The sequence below is a fragment of the Chiroxiphia lanceolata genome, chromosome 12 (genome assembly GCF_009829145.1).
Source record: "Chiroxiphia lanceolata isolate bChiLan1 chromosome 12, bChiLan1.pri, whole genome shotgun sequence".
Classification (NCBI taxonomy): domain Eukaryota; kingdom Metazoa; phylum Chordata; class Aves; order Passeriformes; family Pipridae; genus Chiroxiphia; species Chiroxiphia lanceolata.
This window is the reverse complement of record NC_045648.1, coordinates 8283956-8308301: the sequence shown is the minus strand read 5'-3', so window position 1 is coordinate 8308301 and position 24346 is coordinate 8283956. Positions and strand designations below refer to the sequence as shown.

The 24346-nt window shown below is 55.2% G+C and overlaps 3 protein-coding genes across 8 annotated transcripts; 2 read left to right on the top strand and 1 right to left on the bottom strand.

The window, feature by feature from the left end:
* Positions 1–427: 427 nt before the first annotated feature.
* On the top strand, positions 428–9226 carry PLIN1 (perilipin 1). Of its 6 annotated transcripts, XM_032700404.1 has the most exons (11): positions 428–680; positions 2957–3241; positions 3901–3991; positions 4616–4814; positions 4944–5026; positions 5348–5600; positions 5786–6057; positions 6575–6724; positions 7422–7655; positions 8145–8429; positions 8974–9226. In XM_032700404.1, the coding sequence occupies exons 3-11, from the start codon at positions 3947–3949 to the stop codon at positions 9043–9045; spliced, it is 1593 nt and encodes a 530-aa protein (XP_032556295.1). In that variant the 5' UTR covers positions 428–680; positions 2957–3241; positions 3901–3946; the 3' UTR covers positions 9046–9226. The 6 variants fall into 6 exon arrangements, with proteins under 6 accessions (XP_032556295.1, XP_032556293.1, XP_032556290.1 ...); XM_032700402.1 differs by having other exon boundaries at positions 3933–3991; positions 8145–9226; XM_032700399.1 differs by having other exon boundaries at positions 8145–9226.
* A 206-nt stretch (positions 9227–9432) lies between these two features.
* Positions 9433–12877, bottom strand: LOC116792808 (ras-related and estrogen-regulated growth inhibitor-like protein). The gene is made up of 4 exons (XM_032700166.1): positions 12120–12877; positions 11685–11738; positions 11349–11425; positions 9433–10819 (listed from the first exon to the last, which is right to left on the bottom strand). Exons 1-4 carry the CDS (start codon positions 12436–12438, stop codon positions 10394–10396), a joined length of 876 nt encoding a protein of 291 aa, XP_032556057.1. The 5' UTR covers positions 12439–12877; the 3' UTR covers positions 9433–10393.
* Positions 12878–13143: 266 nt separating this feature from the next.
* Positions 13144–23576, top strand: KIF7 (kinesin family member 7). Its single transcript, XM_032700664.1, has 18 exons — positions 13144–13444; positions 14807–15007; positions 15261–15672; positions 16232–16763; positions 17078–17215; positions 17361–17585; positions 18006–18205; positions 18486–18592; positions 18902–19057; positions 19358–19560; positions 19673–19870; positions 20100–20225; positions 20546–20722; positions 21004–21219; positions 21441–21647; positions 22119–22317; positions 22410–22559; positions 22745–23576. The coding sequence occupies exons 1-18, from the start codon at positions 13144–13146 to the stop codon at positions 23128–23130; spliced, it is 4134 nt and encodes a 1377-aa protein (XP_032556555.1). The 3' UTR covers positions 23131–23576.
* The last annotated feature ends 770 nt before the right edge of the window (positions 23577–24346 follow it).

The window sequence follows — 24346 nt, the reverse complement described above, 5'->3', positions numbered from 1 at the left end:
ACCTCTGAATTTTATGGTGATACTGTTCAAGAAACATAGCCTCTGGTTGGGTTCTAGAGCTTTCCTTCTGCAGTAGCCAAGTGGCAGCCAGATTCATCTGGCTAATTTACAATCCCTATTTCAGCTGCAAAAATATGATTTCCAGATAAAACTGCATCTGTGAAATGCCCTGAAGCAAGGTGACATTTTGGGAATTGCCATCAGCTGCCCTTGAGTACCAGCAGTGAGGGTTGGAACCTTGTGCCCAGCGTAGGCACAGCTGTGGTGACAGGAACGGGTACACCTGCATTTTCAGTATCTTATAAACAACCTTTCATTGGGATGGTCATAATTTAATGACAAATGCCAGTTCAGGGCACGGAGCAAAGGGTAACATCTCCAGCAGAGATGGCAAGGGGTGGAGCCAGGATAACCATTAAACTGAGTTTACTGTTAGCTCCTGTCCCCTGTAGTAAGGGCCTCATGACCTTGGAAGCTCCAAAATGTCAGCTCCTGAACAATGTATAAAGCATTGCATTCAGCAGTGTTTTAGCAAGAGTTTCCTTCTGGATTAGTGGCCTTATACACATTTTGTAATAGAAACAGCAGGAGAATGGTCGTCTTCTGCTTACAGACAAGGCCTTCCTAGTGTTAACACTGTGCTTGGCATGATATTTCAAGGAATTCCCAAGGATTCCCAGGTGAGTGGCAGGAACAATCAAACGTTAAAACCCAACAGTTCCAGGGAGACACCAAATGAACCAGTTCTGTAGTGGAAGGGTGACTAGGGGAGGGTGTCTGAGGTCTTCAAGTGTCTAAAAGGTTTTCTGCCTAGAGAAAGGCAATAATTTGGTCTCTAAATCCATCCAGGAAGTAATGTGATTATATTGCAGCAAAGAATTAAATCACTCTTAATTTTTGAACTGCAAGTGAAATAAAAGTCTAAATAGATTGCCCTGGAAAGCAGTGCTTAAAAAGAAACTGGACAGGCATCTGTCAGCAGTGGTTATGGTGTTGCTGATCCTGCATGGAAATGGAGTTAACTCCCCAGCCCCCTCCCAGACCAAAGTGTAAAGAAGTCTTGCTGGGCTTTGGGGATCTGGCTCATCCCCTCACTGTGGTATGTTAATGGTGCAGAGGAGACTGCAGAGGCAAGGGTGTGAAACTGCTTCCCTGCACCCCACAGATTCACAGAACTCTAAATGTTGCCTGCAGGGACACAGGAAGCATTTCTGGTGTGAGCTGGAGCGGTGGAGGCTGTGGTACCTTTGCACTGCAGAGCCTGGGGCTGGCACAGCCTTTGCCCCAGAGGAAGGGGAGGGGCTGAGCGAAGGCGTCAGTAGGGCAAAGGCTGTGTTGTCAGTTGATCCTGACTCCAGCCAAGGCAGAGAGGAGGTTGGCATGCCCCCTGCACTTTTAGCCAGGCCAGCAGGGCTGGAAAAAGTCTCAGTGCCAAGAGAGCAAACTTTTGAGCAGGCTGGTGCCCCTTGTCCCGCTGTCTGGAGGGCAGGGACTCACCCCAGCACTGAGCTGGAGGCAGTCCAGCACATTCATGTGCCTCTGTACCCAGCCAGCAAGGCAGGCCTGCAAGCTTTGCATGGCCCCAGGCTGGAAGCAAACTCTGGACTCTTAGGGGAAGAAAGGGGGGGTATTTACCTCCCATGTGTGGCTTTCCCATGTCCCTGGGAAGTCTCCCACCCCTGTGTACAGGCAGCACGGCCAGGAGCAGGGAACCATGGAGTCATGTTGGGTTCACACCTCTGTGTCCTGCACGGGGTGGTTGGAAGCTGAAGGCGTTCTGAGCCACGTGCCAGAGGTCTCCCTGCCTCACACCAGGTGGTCCAGGACACACAGCAGCCCCGTGTCAGCAGGCTGCCTGGATCACTCATCTGCACTGATCCCCTTGGTTATTGCCTTGTCCTCTGGCACTTGTCCTCTGTGTTGTCCTTGTCTCATCAGTGTAGCTCATCCTTGGTCTCTGTAGTCAGTAACCAAGACCTGATATAGCTCCATGCAGGTGATGTCTTTTCTTATTCCAGTCAGTACCACAAATGGATTTGCTGATGATGGAATGAGTTGTCAGTGTGCCTCCTGTGCAGCAAGGCCATGGAAGAGCAGCATTTCAGTTGCTGGCGGGTCAAAGAGGGCAGTTGTTCCTCTGTGAAGCATTTGTGAGCTTACATTTGGGAAACTGTGTCCTACTTCGGTCCCACCAGCACAGGAGAGATCTTGACTAGAGTCCAGCAGAGGATCAATCACTGAAAGGATAAGCATTTAGAGGAATGGAGCACATGCTGTACCGGCACTGACTGGAGCACAAACTCTGCTCAGAGGTGCACAGAGCAAAGGTAGAAGATGGCAGGCACCAATTGCAAGAGAGAAAATTCCATCTGGACATAAGGAAAAGCTACTTTACCTTTATTATAGTTAGCACAAGTCCCAGAGAGATGGGAATCTGGTCCTTGGAGATTTTCAATACTGAAGATCTTAAGCACCCTGATCTACCTTTGAGGGTAGCCCTACTTTTGAGTAATGCAACCTCCAGAGATCACTTCCAACTTGATTTTTTCCTCCATTTCTGTCTAGTCCAAATGCCTAGAGCTTGCCTAATGCAGTGTCTGCCCTGACCCTCAGCTAAAAACCTCCTCACCAAGACCAATGGTGCAGTCTTAGAAACTGCAGACCTGGCCAAACCAGATTGTTTAATGCAGGATGTGTCCCCTACATCTGCCTTCTGCTCCTTCTGCTCAATAAACTCTCCCAGGGAGAAACTATGTTCTTGGTCTGTGTTAGGCTTCCCTGCAGGGGATGGTATCCTTGTCTGCCATGGGGCAAAACAGGGGCTACAGAAATGCAGGAAGGTTTTAATATCTTGAGAAACTCTGCCTGTCTCTGCACCTTCTCCCTGGCTGCTCATGATCTGTTGCTTTTGAGCTGGTGAAGTCCAAAGGCAGCTTCTTCTCATCTTCTCCTGAAGGAGTGGTGTTAAATCCCCGTGCATCCCAGCTGTACCACAGGCTGTGCAGGGAAGACAACAAAGGGGATTTTCTGCCATCATCTGTTCCCAATTACAGTGGCTTCAGGGAACTTTTTGGCCAGTTTCCACAATCCGTCAGCTTCCAAACCCACGCAACTGGGAGGTGGGGCCTCGTAGTGGTGGTAGTGGCCAGAGCACAGAGCATCACCCTCAGAGGACCCGGGTGAAGGGACAGTGCAGCCACCAACCTCTGCTCCTGCTCTGCTGGGAACGGGCTGCCCCTCAGTGAGTAGCCTGTGCCCACAGCTTCAATGGGACTGGGGGGTGAAAGCAGGGATCACTCACTCTTTTTAGATTTCCAGAATTTCATCTGCTGCTAAGAAAAGGGAGCCTGTGCTGGGGCTGGGAGCTGGAGTTGTGTTTTCGGCTGTCACCCAACCAGGAGCAGTGGAGGGGAGTGTTTTACAGTGCTTTTGTCCCCTGCATCAAGCTGGAGCTGCACAGGAACGGGCACTGACATTACAAACAGCAGATGTATGAGGAGGGGATGCTGACCTCAGCTGGACATCTCACGACATCCCTACCCACAGCTCCTCTCTCTGCTCTTTCTCAGCCTGAGTCTGAGAAAGAGCACATCTGTCAGCACCCTGGTTACTCTGAGTTTGCTTTGCCAATGCCCTTTATCCTGCCTGTACTGTAACTACTGCTAACTAGATGTCTCTCAGCTCATTTTGTGCATCTTTAGGTGTTAGGACACACTGTCAGGGGAGGGCTGTGTGGAGACATTGGTTTTACAGCTTAACTGGTAAAAAGTCAAGCATTGGGCAATGCCACCTCCACTGCACCCGTGGGAGGTGTGTGTCTCAGCCCAGCTCCCGGCCCTGCTGTGCTTGGAGGGGTGCAGGACTGAGGGAGGGAGCCTGAGCACAGCCCTGCCTTCGCAGTGGGGTCTGCGGCTCCCAACTTTGCTTTGCAGGTGGATGCGCCACGATGACGGTGAAGAAGAGTCAGACTCTGCAGAATGGAAGTGCCAAGGTGGGTGTGGGAAGAGGGAGAGAGGGGAGGGCAGAAGTGTGCCAAGGGGGCCAGGTAGCACATACCAACTCTGCCAGGTGAACAGCAGTCACATCTCACGCTGTCCCACATGTCACTGTGTTATCTCTTTATGGATCTTTACCTGCAACAGTATAGAGCATCATCAAAGAGAAAAAAATAAACCTTTTTGCTTGCTTGAAATGAAATAGTTCGGATTCCAAAAGGTTAACCCTGAGCTGATGTGAGCCCTGGGTGACAGCTGCCGGCAGTGCCTGTCCTTCATCTGTGGCCCCACTGTAGCCCCAAACCTCCATCAGACATAGAGGTTTCCACCAGAGTGGAAAGCCAGAGGGAGAACCCGGGCAGTTGGGCTTGGGAGATGGGAAGAGTAGGGACTGTCATCCCTTTGACACTGCCTGTGATGTCCTCGCTCCTTCAGTGGCAGCAGACAGCCTGCTTGTCCATGGCTATGTCTTACAGGACATAGATGGGAGACCCTCAATAGGGTTTGAGAAATGGCCTTTTCAGTGCTCTCTGAAACACATCAAATGCCACCAGTATGTGGGTGATGGGGCATTCCTCAGGGAAAGGCTGTTGGCTAACTGATACCCATCTGATGTGCAGGAGAACGTGCTGCAGAGAGTCCTGCAGCTGCCAGTGGTGAGCTCAACCTGCGAGAGCCTCCAGCGGACCTACACCAGCACCAAGGAGGCCCACCCACTGATGGCCTCGGTGTGTGAGGTGTACGAGTGGGGCGTGCAGGGCGCCGGCGCCTTGGCCATGTGGGGCATGGAGCCCGTGGTGCGCAGGCTGGAGCCGCAGTGTGAGTGCCAGTACCGGGGGGGCATGGCAGGGGTGCCCACCAGAGCCTCCCTTGGTGGGACAGTGGTGGCACGAGCATGTGCCTGGACAGCCCGGAGTACTTTTCTTACCATGCTTTTGCCCAAGGTAGTCGCTGTGGCCAACAACCTGGCTTGCCGTGGCTTGGACCACCTGGAGGAGAAGATCCCTGCCCTGCAGTATCCAGTTGATAAGGTAAGTCATAGGCAGGGCAATCTGAAACCCCCGCTCTCACTGCAGACCCCACAGCACATCTTCTCTGGTCTTGTTTCTGGATGGTGAGGGGCTGCTGGGTGGAAAACAAGGCAGCCTAAGTGAAGGCTCCCAGATACAGATCAAAAATGTCCTGTGTCCCATTCCTGCCAGCTACCTCCATCCCAGGCAGGAGAGAGCTGCTATGCCCCTCTCTGAGCTGTTTACTGGCACGGCTATGGCTGGGGTCCCTCTGGTTCCCCCAGCTGTCCCATGCCACCCCAAGCTCACCAGCAGGGCTGTTCTCCATCTCTCTGCTGGCAGCTTGCATCTGAACTGAAGGACACCATCTCCTGCCCCCTCCAAAGTGCCAAAAGCACCATTGGCAGCTCCATGGATAAGATCATAGAGCTGGCAGCAGAGGGCTATGAGGCCACCAAGAGCACGGTGGAAACGACAGCAAAGTACACGAGGAAGAACTCAGTGACCCAGATGGCAGCTGCGGGGGTCGACACAGCCCTGGGAGGGCTGGAGAAGTTGATGGAGTACCTGCTGCCAGAGGAGGATGAAGAAGCAGGTAGTCCTGATGCCTAAATCCCCTCTGAGGGTGTCTGGTGATGGCTGGCTTGGCAGCTCCTCACTTGTGGAGTGTATGAGGCAGGAGGCAGCCTCTGGATTTTTGTGTAGGGCTGCCTCGGAGGGTTGTCCCACCAGCTTGTAATCTTTCCACCATTCTTCTGCCTGTGCTCTTCTGCCTTTTAGATCAGAAGCCCAAAAAGAAACATCAGTCAACAGCAAAGGTCTCCCAGCAGCAGGCCAGCACTGCCAGCTCTGCCAGCTCTGCCAGTGCTCCCAGTGCTCCCAGTGCTCCCAGCATACCCAGTGCACCCAGCACTCCCAGTTCTCCCAGCACCCTGGGCCGGATTGGTGCCTTGGTTAGCTCTGTCTCCCACCGTGCTTACCAGCAAACCACTCAAAGCCTCCAGCGTGCCAAAACCAAAGGGCAGGAGCTGGCCACCTGGATCCCCATCGTGGTGAGTGCCAAATCCCACCTGCTGGGTTTCTGCACCCCATACCCTCTTTGGGGCTAATTTTCACATGAGACACTGCAGGCAGCTTGGAGGAAGTCCAAGCGCAGAGTATGTTTCTCCTGCTCAGCAGGACAAGGTGGGGCCATTGGTTCCTGCGTGATGTTCACACACAACCATGTACCACATCAGCGGGACAAGTTATTTTTAGCAGACTCCCAGTGTATAATTGTTGATTTATGGCATTGCCATAACATCCTTCCTAAAGCAAAAAGCCCCTTCAGAGACCCAGAGGAGATGAGGAGACAGAGGCCCCTCTCCCACCCCGTGCTGCAGTGGGAACCCCTTCCGTGGCCTGTCCCAAAATCCCAGAGCTCCCGTCTGCTGTTGGGGTTTCTTCTCGGGTGCACAAATGAACTCCCTGCTCCCTGTGCACCCGAAGGTCCCTGAAAAATCCTCAGGCTAAGCAGGATGGAGTGGATGCCAGCTCCCTCTGAGAGATGGCTTTTTGCTGCTCTTCCAGGGCAACCTGGCCAAGCCGAGCACACCCACAGCGCCACCGGCCCACAGTGATGGGCAGAGCAGCACGGGCGGCTGGCTGAGCCGGCGGCAGAGCAAGGCACCAGAGCAGAAGCAGGAGAAGGCAGGGAAGAAAGACAACAACCACAGCAAGGTATGGAGAAAAGGAGGGCAGTGAGCCAGGGATACCCCAAAGCATCCTCCTACCCATGGACCATGACAGCATGGAAGCTGTTTCCCCCACAACCCTGGGGACCAGGCCCCCATCCCTGCTGAACCCTGAACTGCAGCTTGGAGGAGATGAGTTGGGGGCTTGGCAGGGGGGCAGTCCCAGCAGTCCTCTTCCCTGATTCCCCAAAGCTGGGGGCTGTGGGCAGCCTCTGTGCAGGCAGGGTCATGCTGTCCTATGTGTTCAAGACTCCTTTGGAGCTGTAGGGTATCAGCACAGAGCTCACAACTGAGCCCCAGAACACTCCTGAACCCCCCCCTCCATGGTCCCAGCAGCAAGGGGTGGTGTGAGCTGGAGGGGCTGGGAACAGTCTCCGGCACTGGCTCCACTGGGACGTGGGGACGGGAAGCGGCAGGTTGGGGTCACTGCCCTTCGCCTCTGCCTGCAGCGGAAGCACAGCCTGGAGCAGAGGGTCCCCGGGGGCCTGGAGTGGGGGGAGCTGGTGGGGACAGGGAGCGACCCTGCTGCAAAGGGCTGCAGTGGCTCTTCCAGAGCAGTGAGCTGAAAGCACTCAGGCTTCAAGCTGTGAAGGGGAAGGGGAACCCAGGGCCAGCCCATCCCGCATGAAGGGGCCGGTGGGGAAGGGGCCAGGATCAAGATCTGGGCTGGTTTTTCTTGGCAGGCAGGGGAGGACCCTGGGCTGGTGGGCAGCGTGGCTCACAACCTGCAAAGCGCCTGCGCCTCCGGCATCTCCACCGTGAAGAAGGTCCCAGCTGTGGCCTGGGATGCGGCAGAGGGGTTGATCCTCTTCACCCCCCGCAGGTTGTCCAGGGCCATGGAAACAGTGGATGCTCTCGGGGGGACCCTCGTCAGTGCCCCTAAGCATCTGCTGGGCACCCTGTACAGCTTCGTGCCGGTGAGTTTGTCCCCAGCCAGGTCCTGTCCCTTTCCTGCAAACCCCATTTTCCCCAGCCTCCTCCCATGAGCATCTCATAGCTCCAGGCAATGTCAGGAGGTACCAGAGTGGGGAGATGGGGTGCTGTGAGGACACCTCAGTCCGACCCTCCTCCTGAAGCATCCCCCAAGCTGTGACAGTAGTTCCCGAATAGAAACAATAGGTTGGACAGTGGTGGCACCTTCACACAGTTCATTTCCAAGCCAGGATGTGACCACACACTTCTGGGAAGGTGCAAGTTCAGGTTGAGACTATGTCCCCTCTTCTTTACCCCACCCTGTTGTTCCCCTGGGATCATTTCTCCACCACAGCTGCTCAGGGGTTGCCCCTCTGGGGGCAAACTGGCTTATCCTGAGGTTCTCCCAGTTTGGGATGGGGGGCTGCGTAGCACAGGTAGGGCAGGGCTGGCAGGTGGGTACAGCCTGGCTGGGTCCTCACCCCATCTCTCAGCTCCGCAGGCAGTCAGTGAAGGAAGCAGAGGCACCCAAGGGCAGCAAGTCTGACCCGGAGAAGACAGAGAAGAAGGAAGAGAAGGAGGACACCAAGGCTGCTGCCCCCTCCGCTGAGGAGAAATCCCAGCTGAGAGGCGACTGGCGGTACCGTGGCCATCACCCCCTCTCCTTCCTGGGGCTCGAGGACCCCCTCTTCCTGCGGCACAACTACTACCGCAGCCCTGCCTTCGAGCCTGAGTACCCCTTCCCACGGAAATCCGCCTTCTCCCCCTACAACAGGCGGGTGAGTGAGGGCTCCTACCGCTTCAGCCCCGAGCCCATGTACAGCCGGGCTTACTATGGCAACCTCTACACTCCTGTCTTCAAGAAAGATTGAGCTAGTGGGGAGGACAAGCACATCCCACCCCCGTTCTAATCCCCCCACAGCACGCTTTGCCCAGGCCCCTGCCAGCTGCCCACATGCACCCCTGTGCCAGGACAGGAGCTTTAAGTGGTAGACAGGCCATAGGATGTCTTATTCCAGAGTGCATCAAGGTCAGGGTGAGGTAATAAAGGCAGACAAAAGCCCTGCTGCTGGAAGGAGAAAGTAGGGGGAGGTGGGACCAGAGGGGAGTAGTGAGGTCAAAGAGGTGTGGAAAGAGTGGTGAGACCAGAAAAGAAGAAAAGGGACCAGCCACGGCTAGCACTAGGTTACCCTGGTCCCTGCTGAGCAGATAGCCCACTTATATGGGCTTCACACTGAGAGAGCAGGGAGGACAGCAAAGCCATCAAACATCACCATAGCAAGCCTGGTTCTCTGTCCTTCCTCCCTCCATCTCCCCTTGCAGGGCCCATCCCTGGCCACAGATTGCTCCTCCATGGAGGGGCTGAAGATTCCCACTGACCAGCAGGATTCATGAGTAGGAAAGCCCAGGGCATCTCCCTCCCAGCTGGTGGTGGGATAGATGGTGGGGTCAGGAAAATGACTGATGAAAACAAGTGGAGCTCCTGGAGCCCCTCTCCCACAGGATCACCTGGCTTCCCACAACGCCTTGTTGTATTCACTGCAATAATAAACCTTCCTACCTGCTGCTCGCCCCATCTGCTTGGCTGCTTTATGGGAGTGAGACACCAAACAAGGTAACAGAGTGGGGTGAGACCCCCAAACCAGGGCCAAGGGAGTGGGTGCGGGAAACACCCTCGGGTAGCTGCCACAGGGACAGTGGGTGCTCATGCCCAGCACGGTACGTGCTTCTTCCCATGCCCCAAGTAAGAATTCACAGCTCCAAGGAGCCAGGGCTTCCTGCCAAAGACAATTTATTGCATTTCCAGAAGAACACAGCAGAGAAATCAAGTGTCCGTACAGCACACACAAACCCTCTTCCAACACAGTTTTCCCAGGGCACGAGGGGAAGGGTTTGGGGAGAGGCAGAAAAAACCTCCCAGCAGCAGAAGGGTTCAGCGACGAGCCCAGACACCCCCTTTCCCACTTCCTTTCCTCCCCAGGGAGAGGCAGCCTTACAGAAGGAGTGGCTTGAGAAGGCCTGTGGTACCATCCCCATCCTGGGAACAAGCCCACTGCCTGTTTTTTCCCAGGCACAGCCTGTTGAGCGCTCACTCGCACAAGGGAATGGGCTGTGATCACTGAAAGGCTGTGGGAGAGAGGATGGTTCAAAAGCAAGGCGGGTGGGATGGGAGGCATCAGCCCTCACCGAGGACCTCCAGGGTCAGCCAGAGCCGTGGGCTCTGGGACACGCTGGCACAATGAGACACACGTGGGAACTGCCAGTGCCTCCCGGTGGAGAAACCCCCACCTTGCCAGCTCACGGGAGCGTTTAACAGGAATAAGGATCCCAGGGTAGGAGTGGAGAGACAAGGACTAGGGTGCTGTACAGAAGCAGCGTGTCACCCCTGCTCACCGACAGCCTGGGCAGCTCCTGCTGTAGGAGCTGGGGATGCTGCTGCCTGGAGCTGTGGCAAAATCGCCCAGTGGTTTCCAGTGTTGGGGGATAGAAGGAATAAGCGGGAGGCACCTAAAAAGCTGGTACAGCAGAGAGTAGAGATTCTGTCCCGTTGCAGAGCCAAGAGTAATGCATTCAGTCCTTGGCTGCATTGGCTGTGTATGGCAGGACACCCAGACCCTGACATTAGGAGGACAGCAAGGAACCCATCATACTTATGGAAAGACTCACACCACCTCATGGGCACCCAGGGAGGAGGCCTGGCCCAGCTGGGCAGCACAGAGAGCAGCAACATCCACGCTGTAGCTCAGAGGGAATCCGTTCGTTTGCGGGTAAACACAGCCGACATGGTCTTGACGATGCCACGGATCCCTGTACCCTTTTTCAGTGCCAGTTTGGTGTCTGGGATGCGCTTGGCCAGTCCATGGAAGACCATGAGGGCCCCATGATAAGCCTCAGCTGCAGAGACCTCATAGAAACCACAGTCTAAAGAGAGGGCGAGGAGCCGACCCTCCTCGCTGGACACCACCCGCTGGTGGTGCAGGTCCCGTTTGTTGCCCACAATGACGATGGGCACCTTCTCCTGGCTCTGCCCCTCCTTGGCTGCCTTGATGAACTGGATTTTAAGGGGCAGGATGTTGAAACTGGCACGGTCACAGATACTGTAGACCAGGACAAAGCTGTCTGCCCATTGGATTCGCTTCTCCTCTGAGGAGCCATCCTCTGTCTGCTCCTGGGGAAAGAGAAAAGGGAGGGCGTTTTTATCTGGCTCCCTCCCTCCACATCTACCTGCTAGAAGAGGGTGCAGCAATCCTAAGCCTAACAAACAGCAAAAGGGGAGAGAGAAAGAGGAGTACTGAGAAAGGCAGAGCAGCACCTGGCAGACCTCACCAAGGGGGACAATTTGGCCTTCAGCATCCCGGGTCCTCACCTCACCCAGCTGCCAAGCACTGCAGGCTGTAGGTGCAAACAGCATGGGGACCTCAGAGCAACATTTCCATTTCTCTAGCACAGTCCTGTCCTCACTCTGGGCTGGCAGTATTAGTGCTTTGGCTCCAATGTCCTCAGTCACAGGACCATGGGCTACAGTGACTATTGCTACCCTGCCCCATGCTCGGCAGGTGAGAAGGGTTTGGTCACCTCTGATGTGTGAGCTTTGCTCAGCTAGAGCTCCCAGCCTGTGGTTTCCCACAGGTAACTTTCAATAAAGCATTTTTTTGTCCCTGGGGTGGAAATGGTTGACAGGAGTGGAGTCCTCTCACCTGAGAACTGGGGGCATCCCAGATGTGGAAGAGAATTTCTCGGCCATCCACCGTCACGTTGTGGCTGTAGATGAATTCTGTGTCGTCCCCCCCCCCAAAAAAAAAAAAGTTATCCTCATGGTATCACCAGCTGCTACCCAGGACCTTTTGCACCCCAGAGAATCAGTTCTGGAGCAAAGAGATGGTTCAGCGAATAAATACAACCACTGAGCCTCTGAGAGAAGGCAAAGGCTCTGGAGAAAGGCAGGAGAGGATGGGCAGGAAGGAAATCCTGTGGGCAGAAGCAGGGCTGCCTCCTGACCCCAGTCCCTAATGGGAACCTGGCCTGGCACTCACCCATGTCTCCATACTCCCCGATGAAGCGCCGGGTCAGGAAACGCACAGTCAGAGCTGCAGAGGGAAAGATAAGAATCACCAGAATAACCCTAAACCAGAAGAATTCTCCTTTCTAGATTCAGAGCAGAGTCGGGCACTATCCTCCTGTAAACTCCCAACAGCATGAACGACTTCTGTTTTTCCCCTGGCCACCAGCAGTCTGCGAGCGGAGCAGAGGCACAGCATGACCCCACCGCATCAGCAAACTGCAGCTCAGTGGAAAATACCTTCCCTCGTCCCTCACCTGATGCCTACAAGGTTGTGCTCACCTTCCCCAGCTCAAATCACAAGGGCTCAGCCCCATCTCACCAGTTTGCTCCACAGGCTGCTCCCTGCAGCTGGTTCTCCAAACACTGCTGCAGTTTGCAGCCTGGGAACCCCATGCTCCCAGCTCACCTGATTTCCCCACATTGTCCGCTCCCATAACAAGGACATTTGCTTCCATCTTCAGGGCAGTGGGGCCAGGCACCTCCATGAGGGCAGGGTGGTCGGGGGTGAAGCTGGTGCTCCGGCGCAGAGGCAGCCGGAGCCCCATTCCGAGCGTGGCCGTGGCTCTCCAGCAGTCCCAGCAGCGTGTGTACAACTCCTCTCGGCACAGCCGACAGTCCAGTGCTTCCCACGGCACCCAGGGGACCCGCGAGGACCATACCCCTCCCCGCAGCCGCAGGGGCGGTGCAGAGGGAACTGCAGGCAGCCGGATGAAAAACTTTGTCATCGCTCAGACTGTCCTGAACATACGTCAGTGCCTGGAGCCGGCCGTGCCAGCCCCCAGCGCAGCAGGCGGCCGGGAAGCTCCGGCTGTCTGCACCAGCTGCTCTGCAAACTGCATCCCAGGAGGTGCCCACGCCTGCACCTCGAGCACTTTGCCCCTTGGCAGCGCCACGTAGCCCCTTGTCCCTTCCCCATGGCGACCGTGGGAATGCCCGCGAGGAGTGGAGGAGTGTCTGACACGTGCTGGGGAGTCTCGTCAGGGACGGAGCATCTCATGAGAGATGGAGCCCCTTGTAAGTGACTCTCCAGCACCTCACGGAGTTGGGGAACATTGTTTCACGAGAGATGGAGCATCTCACGACTGACGGAGCATTGTCCCACACGTGATGAAGCACCGCACGAGGGATGGAGTCCCTTGTGAGTGATGGAGCATCCTACGAATGATGGAACATCTCCTGAGTGATGGAGCATCTCTGGAGCGACGGAGCTCGTCGGGAGCACCCACCGCTTGCCTGGACCCGCCGCACAGCCCCCGCAGCCCTCCCGCATCCCCCGTTCCCCCCCGGCCGCTCTCTCCCGGGTGCTGCCCGGGGCTTGCGAGGACCGGCCGCCCGACCCCGCCGCATCCTCCGTTCCCTCTCTCCCTCCCTCCCTCCTTCCCCTGCCCGGGCGGAGCCTTTGACGCCATCGCGGGGCGCCCGGCGCGGCCATGGCGGCGGAGGGGGCTGCGGTGCGGGTGGCGGTGCGGGTGCGGCCGCTGCTGCCCCGGGAGGCGCTGCGGGGGCACCGGCCCTGCCTGCGGGGCGATGCCGCCACCGGCGAGGTGTCGCTGGGCCGCCGCCGGTTCCGCTTCGCCGCCGTGCTGCCCGAGGCGGCGGGGCAGGCGGCCGTGTACCGGGCCTGCGTCCAGCCGCTGCTGCGCGCCTTCTTCCGCGGCTTCAACGCCACCGTCTTCGCCTACGGGCAGACGGGCTCCGGCAAGACCTACACCATCGGGGAGGCCAGCGTCGGTGAGTCGCGCCGGGACCGGCAGCGCCGCGCCCGCCAGCATCCCTGTTCCTCCAGCATCCCAGTTCTACCAGCATCCCTGCTCCGCCAGCATCCCTGCTCCGCCAGCATCCCTGCTCCGCCAGCATCCCTGTTCCACCAGCATCCCTGTTCTGCCAGAATCCCTGCTCCGCCAGCATCCCTGTTCCTCCAGCATCCCTGTTCCTCCAGCATCCCTGTTCCGCCAGCATCTCTGTCCCTCCAGCATTCCCACCACTCTTGGTTCTCCCCACCAGTCCCACACTGCACCTTTTTCCATCCCCACCTCCTTCCATCCCCAGCCAAGCCACCACCACCACCATCATCCCAGCCATCTCTCCCAATCCTCCAGCCTCACCGTCCACCCCCATTTCAGCACCTGTGCTCTCTCTCTATCTAAACCCTAAGCATCATCATCTCCATCACTTCCAGCATCACTGTCCTAACCAACCCTTCCACCCTGTCAGCCCCCACCAGCCCAACCCCACTCCTGTACCACCCCTCCAGCAGCCTTTCCTTCTCTCCACCCATGCTGCTGTAACCACCCCCAAGGAAACCACCTTTGAGATCACAGCATGTAGGGTTTCTCCTTTTCCACTGCAGGACCTGATCCTCCACCTGCTCTGGAGGTGGTGGTGATCTTCCTAGGTCCTGAAATAAACCTGAAGGAGAGTAAGGTTTGCAGGGGTTAATCCTGTTAGTTTGTTTATGTGAAGAAATTGGGGAAAGAGAAAAACTTTTCATCCTGGTTTAGTAGCATTGTGATCTCTTTCAGGGGACATACAGTAAATGTTTCAGTCAGCTTTAGTTAATTGCATAGTTTGTAAACATTGAATTGTTTCCATACTTTCAGTCTACCTCTGTTTTCAGTTTCCCGGTTTAGACTATCATTGCACCATATTTGGGAATCACCTTTTTACACAGCTGTTGGAGAAAAAAGGAAAACTATTTTAAACTCAGATAGCGGAGTGCTGCTTGCAGGCTGCAAGCACAAAAAAAAAATTTCTCAGAGAAGGGAAAAGTTGTGGAGTCATGCTGGCTTCAAAGGACAGCACACTATAGCTGCAGGCATGGTGTTTGCTACGTGCTAAAATGCTAAGAAGCATTCCTGAGCCTTCTTGAGGAAGGACTGGAAATGAGCAGCTTTGCTGGAATCCAACACGGCAGTGGGATAGGATTTGCCCAAAGGTCCTGTGGGATGTTTAACCCGGGCTGTGAGGGTTGAGCTGTGGGAGGATTGTGAGGTTGCTCCTTTCCAGCTGGTGTATGCTGCTGGCAGGCTTCTGTCTATGGCTCTGTCCCCAGACATTCCCTGCTCCCTGTGACCCTGTGCCTCTCTTTGCCAGCTTCCATCAACGAAGATGAGCAGGGCATCATCCCACGAGCCATGGCTGAGGCCTTCAGGCTCATCGATGAGAATGACCTGATCGACTACACGGTACGAGTGTCCTACCTGGAGGTGTACAAGGAGGAGTTTCGGGACTTGCTGCAGGTGGATACAGCCAGCAAAGACATCCAGATCCGGGAGGATGACAAGGGGAACATTGGTATGTGTAGCTGCGCACAGGCTCCTTTTCTGCCCATGTCAGAGCTCAGGGCTGGGTTATCTATCTCTGAAGAGAGAGCCAGGTCTTCTCCCTCCATCCCTTTGTCCATCTCCTGCAGCAGACTGCTGTGCTTAGTGCTGAAAGCCGGTCTGTGCACAGCACAGTATGAGCAGGGTGACAGAACCAGGCGTGCAGAGGAGCTGCAACCTTGGGCAGCCCATCCCTCCCAACCACAGCTCCCTCTGCTTTGCAGTGCTCTGCGGTGTGAAGGAGTCGGAAGTGGAAGGGCTGGACGAGGTGCTGAGCCTGCTGGAGATGGGGAACACAGCCAAGCACACGGGAGCTACCCACATCAACAGGCAGTCGAGCCGCTCACACACCATCTTCACGGTGACCATGGAGCAGCGGCGTGGGGCTGGACGGCTCCCCCTGCACCACCGCCCGCCCTCCGTCCCCGCCGCGGGACAGGTCCTGGTCTCCAAGTTTCACTTTGTGGATCTGGCAGGCTCAGAGCGAATTGTGAAGACAGGAAACACAGGGGAGAGACTAAAGGAGAGTATCCAGATCAACTGTGGCCTCCTGGCCTTGGGCAACGTCATCAGTGCGTTGGGAGATCCTCGGAGAAAGACCACCCACATCCCATACAGGGACTCCAAAATCACCAGGTACCGCTGGGACCAGGACACCCCATGTGTTATGGGCTCATTTTACAGGTCTACCCTCTCTGCAGGTTTTCATTTAAGGAAGCTTGAGGAGCAGTGAGGCCAGGATAGAAATGACAGTAGCTCATTGCAGCGCTGGCGAAGACAAGGCTTGTATGAGTCATGCTGCTGAAGCTGAGATGGGGTGCCACTGTGGCTTTTTCTGCGCTTCCTGCCTGGCAGGGAATAAAAAAAGCTTCCCATAGGCTTGTTTGATGGCCTGCAGTTAGTTCTCAGCTCAAGCAGGTGGCCTTTGCAATCTCTAGCAGGATCCCTTGCAGCACGTGCCTAGCTAGCAGTGATCACAGTGGGGGAGCCTCCGGAATTATTCAAATGGAAACTTGCCATGGTGCAAACTGTAAATCCTCCGCTTAATGATTCCACTCACCTCACTAGTGCCAAACCAACTACTGAACAAGAATATCGTTTTCCTTAAGCTTAACTTCTGAAAAAGATTGAAAACATTCTGATTCCTGTGTTATTTTTGTATTTCAGCTATTATTATCACTGTGCTCTTCCCTAGAATCCTGAAAGACTCTCTGGGGGGGAACGCCCAGACTGTGATGATAGCCTGTGTCAGCCCATCCTCCTCAGATTTCGACGAGACCCTCAACACACTGAATTACGCCAACCGGGCTCAGAACATCCAGAACAAGGCGGTGGTGAACTGCCGCAAGGAAACGGAGAACATTGAGGAGCTTCACCTGCAGATAAAGAACCTGCAGAAGGCGCTGGAGCAGCGGCAGCGCTCCGAGACCCGCATCATCAACCGCTCAGGCAGCGCCAAGCGCTGCGCGCCCGACCCCACAGCCCGGCTGCTGGCAGAGTGCGCCCATTACCGCACCTGCACCGACGCCGCTTACCGGCTGCTGATGGAGCTCCAGGAGGACAGTAACCTGACAGTGGAGCAGATCCTGCGGGTCAAGGAGTGGCTGTGCACTGTGGAGAGCGAGAGGAGCGAGCTGACCTCGGCTGGGCTGGACAGCGGCATTGAGAGCACCTCCATGGAGGACCAAAGCGCTGAGGCGCAAAGTTCAAAGCTGGCAAAAGCCCAGGTAACAGCTGGGGTGTTGCAGCTCTGAGGTTGGGTTCATCTGGCGCCCACTGGAGGCAGCAGCCCCAGCATGGCATGATGGAAGAGTCAGGAGAGGGAGAGGAGGAGAAGAATCCTATTCAGGAGGCCACAGGGAGGCAGAAAGACATGGTTGTCCCGGCAGGCAGGAAGAAGTTGGATTCAGCTGCAGCTGAGAGATTTATTTTGCAGGAAAAATCTGGGTCTGTGGAGCTGCTATGCCCTTGCAGAGTACAGCATGGGAAGGGAAGGGCAAAGGTGGATGCTGACACTGTACTCGTGTATTTTGGGGAGCAGGTGAACACTGAGAAGAAATGTGAGTCCGTCAAAGATGAGCAGGTGGCCAAACTGCAGAGGCAAGTGGAGCGCCTGGAAGAGGAGAACCGTGATTTCCTGGCTGCCCTGGAGGATGCCATGGAGCAGTATAAGCTGCAGGTATTTCTGGGCTCTGCTCTCTTTGTAGGGACCTGCCCCACTCCTCCCTGTCCTGCCCAGAGAAGGCCAGCCCAGCTTTCAGGTTCCTCTGTAGCAGGTCCAAGATCTACATGTATATAACCACATTTTTCTCATTGTTTCCTAGAGTGACAAACTGCAGGAGCAGCAGGATAAGATCTCAGAGCTGCATGTGCGCTTGGAGATGGCAATGCCAAACATGTGTGTGCCAGGATTGCTGGAAAACCTTCACCTGGTGACTGCCAGCCAGAGACCTCACACGGCCCCACTGGATGCTGCCCCATCCCACGGCCTTGGTGGGGTTCTCTCAGGGCTCCTTCCTGAGCAGAGTGGAAGAGCCCTGTGCAGGAAGGTGAGGGCACAAGGCTGTGCTGTTGAAGAACTGCTGCCTCTTCATTTGGCTGCTCTCCACTGCAAGAATTGCTTTTCCACTGCTGTTGAACGTGACCCATGTCAGAAGTGTAGTCCAGAGGACTGCACTCCATGTTCAAATCCGGGGAGTTTCACAACTCTGGCAAAAACAGCCCAGCTTCAGTAGTGAGGCTTTTACTTTGATGTTATGGGTGAGTCCCAGATTTGCTCAGTGTCTGAGCAGCGGAAGGCAGGAGGGCAGGAAGCTGGGTCTGGCAACACACCAGTGCTACTGAAAATAGGCTCAACTCCATTTTTTTGCTTCTCTTTGTGTCTAGCAGTGATGCCCAGCTGGGAGCTGCTTTTTCTGACACTGGCTCTCATGCAGCATGTTTCCTTTCTTTCCAATTCCGTGCCCCAGCAGCTCAACAGCAACTTCTCCTTGCAGGAGGAGGAGCTGGCAGGATGGCACCTGAACCACACACAGTCCCTGACTGGTGATCCTGAGGTCAGAGATGTGGTGCTGAGGAGGGAGCTCAGCCAGGACTCAGAGAAGCCATCAGAGTTGTCCTCAGGAGAGGAGGTGGAGTGGGAACAGAAGCGGTCCCTGTCCCAGCGCCGGTGAGTTGGGTCTGTCCCAGCCCTGTGCAGTGCCCTGTCAGTTGTGTGACAGGCTGTCCCACCACTGCAGCTCAGCTCTCACGTCTGAGAGCAAATGCTGCCTGTGGGGTCAGTGATTCTGCTGAGATGTTTTACTGCTCCCTGGGGAGCTAATTACTATCTTTCCTGACCACAGCTACTGTTTTCATCTCCTTCTGAAGTTTGTGGATCATAAGGGTCCTTACTGGGAACAGCTGTAGCAATGCACAGACCCAACTGATTAATTTGCTGCTTTTTCTAGAAATGGGATCCAAAATTGGAGCAAGAAAGAGATTTGCATGTTGAGTGAGGAGCCAAGTAGAGGCAATGCCCACTCGATTCAGGAGGAGCAGCTGGAGCTGTCAAAAGGCAAGTAGCAACCATAGGTTGTTGGGCAGTCTCCTGCAGGCTGCTGGGTGCTTCGCTGGGTGTTCTTCATGTCCCACCTGGATAATCCCAGAGGACAAAACTGGAGCAGATGACAGTCCAACTGTTGTTGTTAAGGAGAAACTTGAACTACTAGGGTTAGGAGTTCTGGCAAGAGTGTGTGTTTTGGTGGAAGCTGCAGGTGACTCTGGGCAATGCTGTGCCAGACTCTGGCTACAGATGTGAGATCAGATTGTCCTGTCACCCAACTACTAAGATGAGGCCTTCCTTACCTGGGAATCTGTGTTGCAGAGGTCTGTGGGAAGCGGGAACCGCTGGTCAGTTACTGGGAGCGCCTGTCAGGAAAGGACTCTGAGTGGAGGCTGGTGCAAGCACAGCAGAAGATCCGAGAGCTGGCGATCAACATCCGCATGAAGGAGGAGCTGATCACAGAGCTCATTAAGACAGGTGCAGAGCTACTGTACAGAAAATGCACCCCTTTCCCATGAAATGGCCTCCTAGTTATGATGTGTGGTCTGAGCTTCCATCCTCATCTTCCTGTGTTGCTTGTGCTCAGCCCCTTCTCCTGTAGATAGTGGAGCCCTGTTTCTCCCTTCCTCTAGCTGACAGAAACCCTTCCCACTAGTTTCTCCCTTCCCTGGAGTGGCTGAGCGAAAGGGAGCAGTTGGTCTCTGTAGCCAGAAATACTTGGAGGGAGAGAGAGGAAAGGTGAGGATCTTGGCTGTGAGGGAGGGGACTGTGTTGCAGGCAAGGATGCCCAGGCTCTGAACAGGCAGTACAGCCAGAAGATCAGCGAGCTGGAGGAGGAAGCAGAGCAGGTGCGGGCAGAGCTGAGTGACAGCCAGAAGCAGCTCCAGGAGCTGGAGGGCAAGGAGCCATGGGACCCCGGGGAGAAGCGCAAGCTGCAGGAGTACCGCACACGTGTGGCGGCCGCGCAGAGCAAGGCACAGGTGAGTGGGAAGAACTCTGGCCACCCGAGAGCCAACGGCGGCAGACTGGGGGCACCTCTGCAAAGGGCACAGGGGAGGTGCCAAGGCCAAGGGCAGCTTTCCCCTCTGGCAGGTTCTGTGCAAGAAGAAGCAGGCGACAGAGAGGCTGGTGTCACTCTCAGCCCAGAGCGAGAAGCGGGTGCAGGAGCTGGAGAGGAACATCCAGCTGATGCGGCGGCAGCAGGGGCAGCTGCAGCGGCGGCTGCGGGAGGAGAGCGAGCAGAAACGGCGGCTGGAGACAGAGGTGAACAAGGGACAGCACCGAGTCAAGGTAGGAATGGGCAGGGGCAGCTGTGCCACTGTGGTATTTGTGAGGTTGGCGATGGGTGGGCTCTGCAAGCTGGTAGCTCTGATGTGGTCTCTGATTGTCTTGGAGAGCATGGAGATGGAGAGAGAATATCCAAAGAGCTAGAGGAGAACATAACCTGTCCCTCAGCCCCTGGCTGTAGGGCAAACAGCTTCTGCTCCCTCCATGCTCATGGCTGGTCTTTCACACCCAGGAACTGGAACTGAAGCACGAGCAGCACCAGAAAATCCTGCGCATCAAAACTGAGGAAATTGCGGCTTTCCAGAGGAAGCGGCGGAGCGGCAGCAATGGTTCTGTGATCAGCCTGGAGCAGCAGCAGGTACAGAGCGAGTCTGCCTCCTCTTTCCTGCTCAGAGGGGATGCTTGGCAGACTGTAGGTTGACAGGGGAGATATGAAAACAGGGACCTCAGCCCATCCTGCCCTTGAGGAGGACAGCCCATAGTATCACTTGCATCTAGTAGCAGAAGACTTAGATCTTGGAGCTGGAAGGATAAAACCAGCCAAGTCTGTGCTGTCAGTAGCAGAGATGGAATCGAGACTCTCATTCTGGTCTCAACCCCATTGCTCTTAGCAGTCCTGTGCACTGCTGCTGCTATCTGCACACACACACACATGCCTTTTACCTCTCTCTCCATCAGAAAATTGAGGAACAGAAGAAGTGGCTGGACATGGAGATGGATAAAGTTCTCGAGCAGCGCCGAGCCCTGGATGAGCTGGAAGATGAGCTGAGGAAGCGGGAAGCTATCGTGGCCAAAAAGGAAGCCCTGCTGCAGGAAAAGAATGGCCTGGAAAGCAAACGACTGCGCTCCAGCCAGGTAGGACAAGAGTGACACCCCAACCCCTTGCTTGATTTCCAGCAGAGGTGGAGGCTGGAAAACCTGGGTGCTATCTTGGTTACAGCAGAGGGCTGCAGGCCAGGACAAAGTGTTGTTGGGAAGTGAGTGGAAATCTGCCTCTATGTAACAGCCTGGTTGTGCTGTGCCTCTGAGCTAGTTGGTTTGTTAGCCCTTGGCTTATGACTGCGGGGTCATTTGACCTACAGAGAAAGGGGCTGAGGGCCTGACTTGCCTTTAGAGCAGATCCCCTTGTGCTGCAGGCCCTCACAGATGACATAGTGCGCGTTTCCAGCCGCCTGGAGCACCTGGAGAAGGAACTGACTGAGAAGAACGGGCAGCTGCGTCACGGCAGTGCCCATGACCAGCAGCAGATCCGCCAGGAGATCAACAGCCTGCGCCAGGAGAAGGACCAGCTGCTCAAACAGAGGCTGGAGCTTGACAACAAGCTCCGTCATGGCACCTTGCTGTCCCCAGAGGTACCTCTGCTTGGGCTGGGCCGCTCCGCTTGCAAGAGCGTGAGGTAGCAGGAGAGAAGTAAAGATCAGAGCACAGGGTTGTTGGCAAATGCTCCCTCACATCCCCAAACTGTGCATATCCCAGCTTCTCACTGGCACTATTGAGATGACAGGGAAAGTTGGGGCGGGGTGAGACAGAGCAAACCCTTTGCTCCCTATTAACTGCAGCTCTGCCCTGGCAGGAGGAACGGATCTTGTTCCAGCTGGATGAGGCAATCGAGGCTCTGGATGCAGCCATCGAGTACAAGAATGAATCCATCACGTGCAGGCAACGAGTCCTGCGGGCCTCAGCCAGCCTGCTGTCCCAGTGTGAGATGAACCTCATGGCCAAGCTCAGCTACCTCTCCTCCTCCGAGACCCGAGCTCTGCTCTGCAAGTACTTTGACAAGGTGGGAGACAAATGCTCTCTGTGCTGGTGGGAGCTGTAGTTAATTTACTGGCTATTAGTGATTAAATTATTAGCCAGCCAGAACACACAATTAATATAACATGGTTTGAAAGCAATTGTTAACAGAAATGATGATCTGACCAAAATCTTTGTTTTCCTCAGTTTCAAGCTTTCTCCCTGCCTCCTACTGTAGTTTTGCCCTGTAAAGTCAGGCCACAAAGCCACAGCACCATGACCCCCAGCTGGGAGAGGGGCTTAACTAATCATAGGATGCATGGATCCCTGCAGTGGCTCTGCCACATCAGTGCAGCCACACCTTGCTCTCCCCTCCACGAGGCAGCTCTGACATCCCAGCACTACTAACCTTTGTAAGCTGTACCAAAAAACTAACTTGATCGGGGCTCAGTGGGGCAGGAGATCTTCCGGGGTGCTGAAGGAGCTGAGGTGTTCCTTGCTCTTGGGCCCTGGCCAGGTGGTGACCCTGCGAGAGGATCAGCACAGGCAGCACATTGCCTTCTCAGAGCTGGAGATGCAGCTGGAGGAGCAGCAGCAGCTGGTGTACTGGCTGGAGGCGGCCGTGGAGCGCCAGCGCCTGGAGATGGACCGGCAGCTCACCCTGCAGCAGAAGGAGCACGAGCAGAACATGCAGTTACTGCTGCAGCAGAGCCGTGGTAACCCCCCAGCCCCCGACATCGGCAGCACTGCCACTGCTTTTGTCTCTCAGGGGTCTTGCATGCTGAAGTGGCCTTGTTTTTTCTTGTAGAGCACATGGATGAGGGGCTGGCCAGCAGCAGGCTGCAGTATGAGGCAAGGATTCAGGTGTTGGAAAAGGAGCTGAGCCGTTACATGTGGGCAAACCAGGAGCTGAACCAGAGACTGAGTAACATGAATCTCCATCCTGGACAGGCCAAAGGTGAGAGGAAACCCAGGCTGGGGCTTTGCTGTTCCTGCCAAGTTAAAAGGGAGTTCCAATTCCCATCCCAAAAGCTTGGAGCAGTTAGGGTACAGGTCTTTCAGCAAGTGCTCTACAGGCACCAATTCTGATGAGGAAAGTAGAGATCCTGATACTCACCTTGCTGTACCCTCAATTTTTCCCAGCAGGGATGGAGAGAAGCATTCATGGGGCTGGGGACAGAGCTGCCCCTGTGCTCGGGACCTGTGAGGAATCCAGCCCTGGGGAACAGCCCGTGCCTCTGGCTGTCACTGAAGAGAGCCATCGGGTCAGGGAGGAGAGCAGGGACCTGGTGCACGCCCCTTTGCCCTCCACATGGAGACGTTCCTCCCTGCCCAACGACAGCCCCGGGGACCTCCGGCAGAGGGATGTGGAGCACTTGCTGAGGGCGGGGCAGCCCCACGAGCTGCACCCACCCCGGAGCCTCGCTCCTGCTTCCAAGCCCCGCTGGGAACTGCGCAGAGCCAGCCTGAACATGAGCCCAGTGCCTCACCACCCAGCCATGATCGACGTGAGGAAAAACCCCCTCTAGACACGGGCTTAACACCCACCTGGCACAGGGCAGGGAGGAGCAGGTAGTGCTGACATGGCTTGAGCGCCTTCCTGCCCCACAAGCCAGCCTGGCTCCAACCCTGTTCCATTTCAGAGGCCTGAGGAAAAGAAAGGTGACCTTTCATCATAAGCATGTAAGGTGGGAGCACCAGCCTGCATTCTCCATGTTGCTGCCAGTCCAGACAGCACTGACAGGACACTTTGCCCCTGCAGCAGCTGAAACACTGTGAAGCAGGATACACCTTCCACCCTGGTCTCTTAACACTAAAAACTTGTTTACAATTTGGAAACCGCTGCTGCAGGGCTTGCTCAGCCCTGGCAGCCTTGGAGGGGGATGCTCTGCAGTCCTGCAGAATTTGTACATACATTTTTTTGTAGTAACTTGGAGGTTTTTACATTTCTACTATAACTTTTTTAATAAAGCAGAGTGAGTTTTATGAAGCAGTCACTTGGCATAGGGGCCACTGGTCACTTACTCCAGGTACACAAGAAAAGAGCTTTATTTTAATCTCACTGCATGGGAACTCAGCTGCTCTCAAAGTGTTGCCTTAAGGTTTGAAGATCTGCTTTGTTTAAGTGCTCCCTGCTAGAGGTGGCTTCCTACACTAAGTTGCCACAGGAAAAGCATCTCCAGCCAGCAGCAGAATTGTCTGAAACATCCAGGATAAAAGTAACTCTGGTTCTGTTTTCCTGTTGCAGACTATAAGCTGCTTTAAGCAGTCTTTTTATATTCCTGGGAGAACTTCCAGTATGGATGTAAGGGTGACTAAATACACTGACAGCTCAGGAAGGGGGACATAAGTTTAATTCTGGCAGAGCAAGAAATGAAAGCCCAGGTATTTGCTTTAAGAAGGGCAAGGGAGAAGGGCAGCTTGGCCACCTGACCCCAAAAAGCAAGCAACTGCTTCAGCCTGAAATCATGAGGCACACAGCTACCACAACCACCACTTGAGGAGTAACACACTAAAAAGCCAGCATCTGATGTAGGAACCACCTTCTGATCTTCCTCCTTGCTAGCAGTACTATGGCAGTGGGGGGGGGGGATATTACTGGGGGCTCTGGGTGTGGCTGAGTTGCACAAGATTAAGTTCAGAGACTTTATTTTCTGCCATTGAAACAAAAATCTTCAATAGGGAAAACAGGAATCCATCCTACTTGGAAGTAAGTAGTAGATTTGGATCTCCATGCCTGTGTAT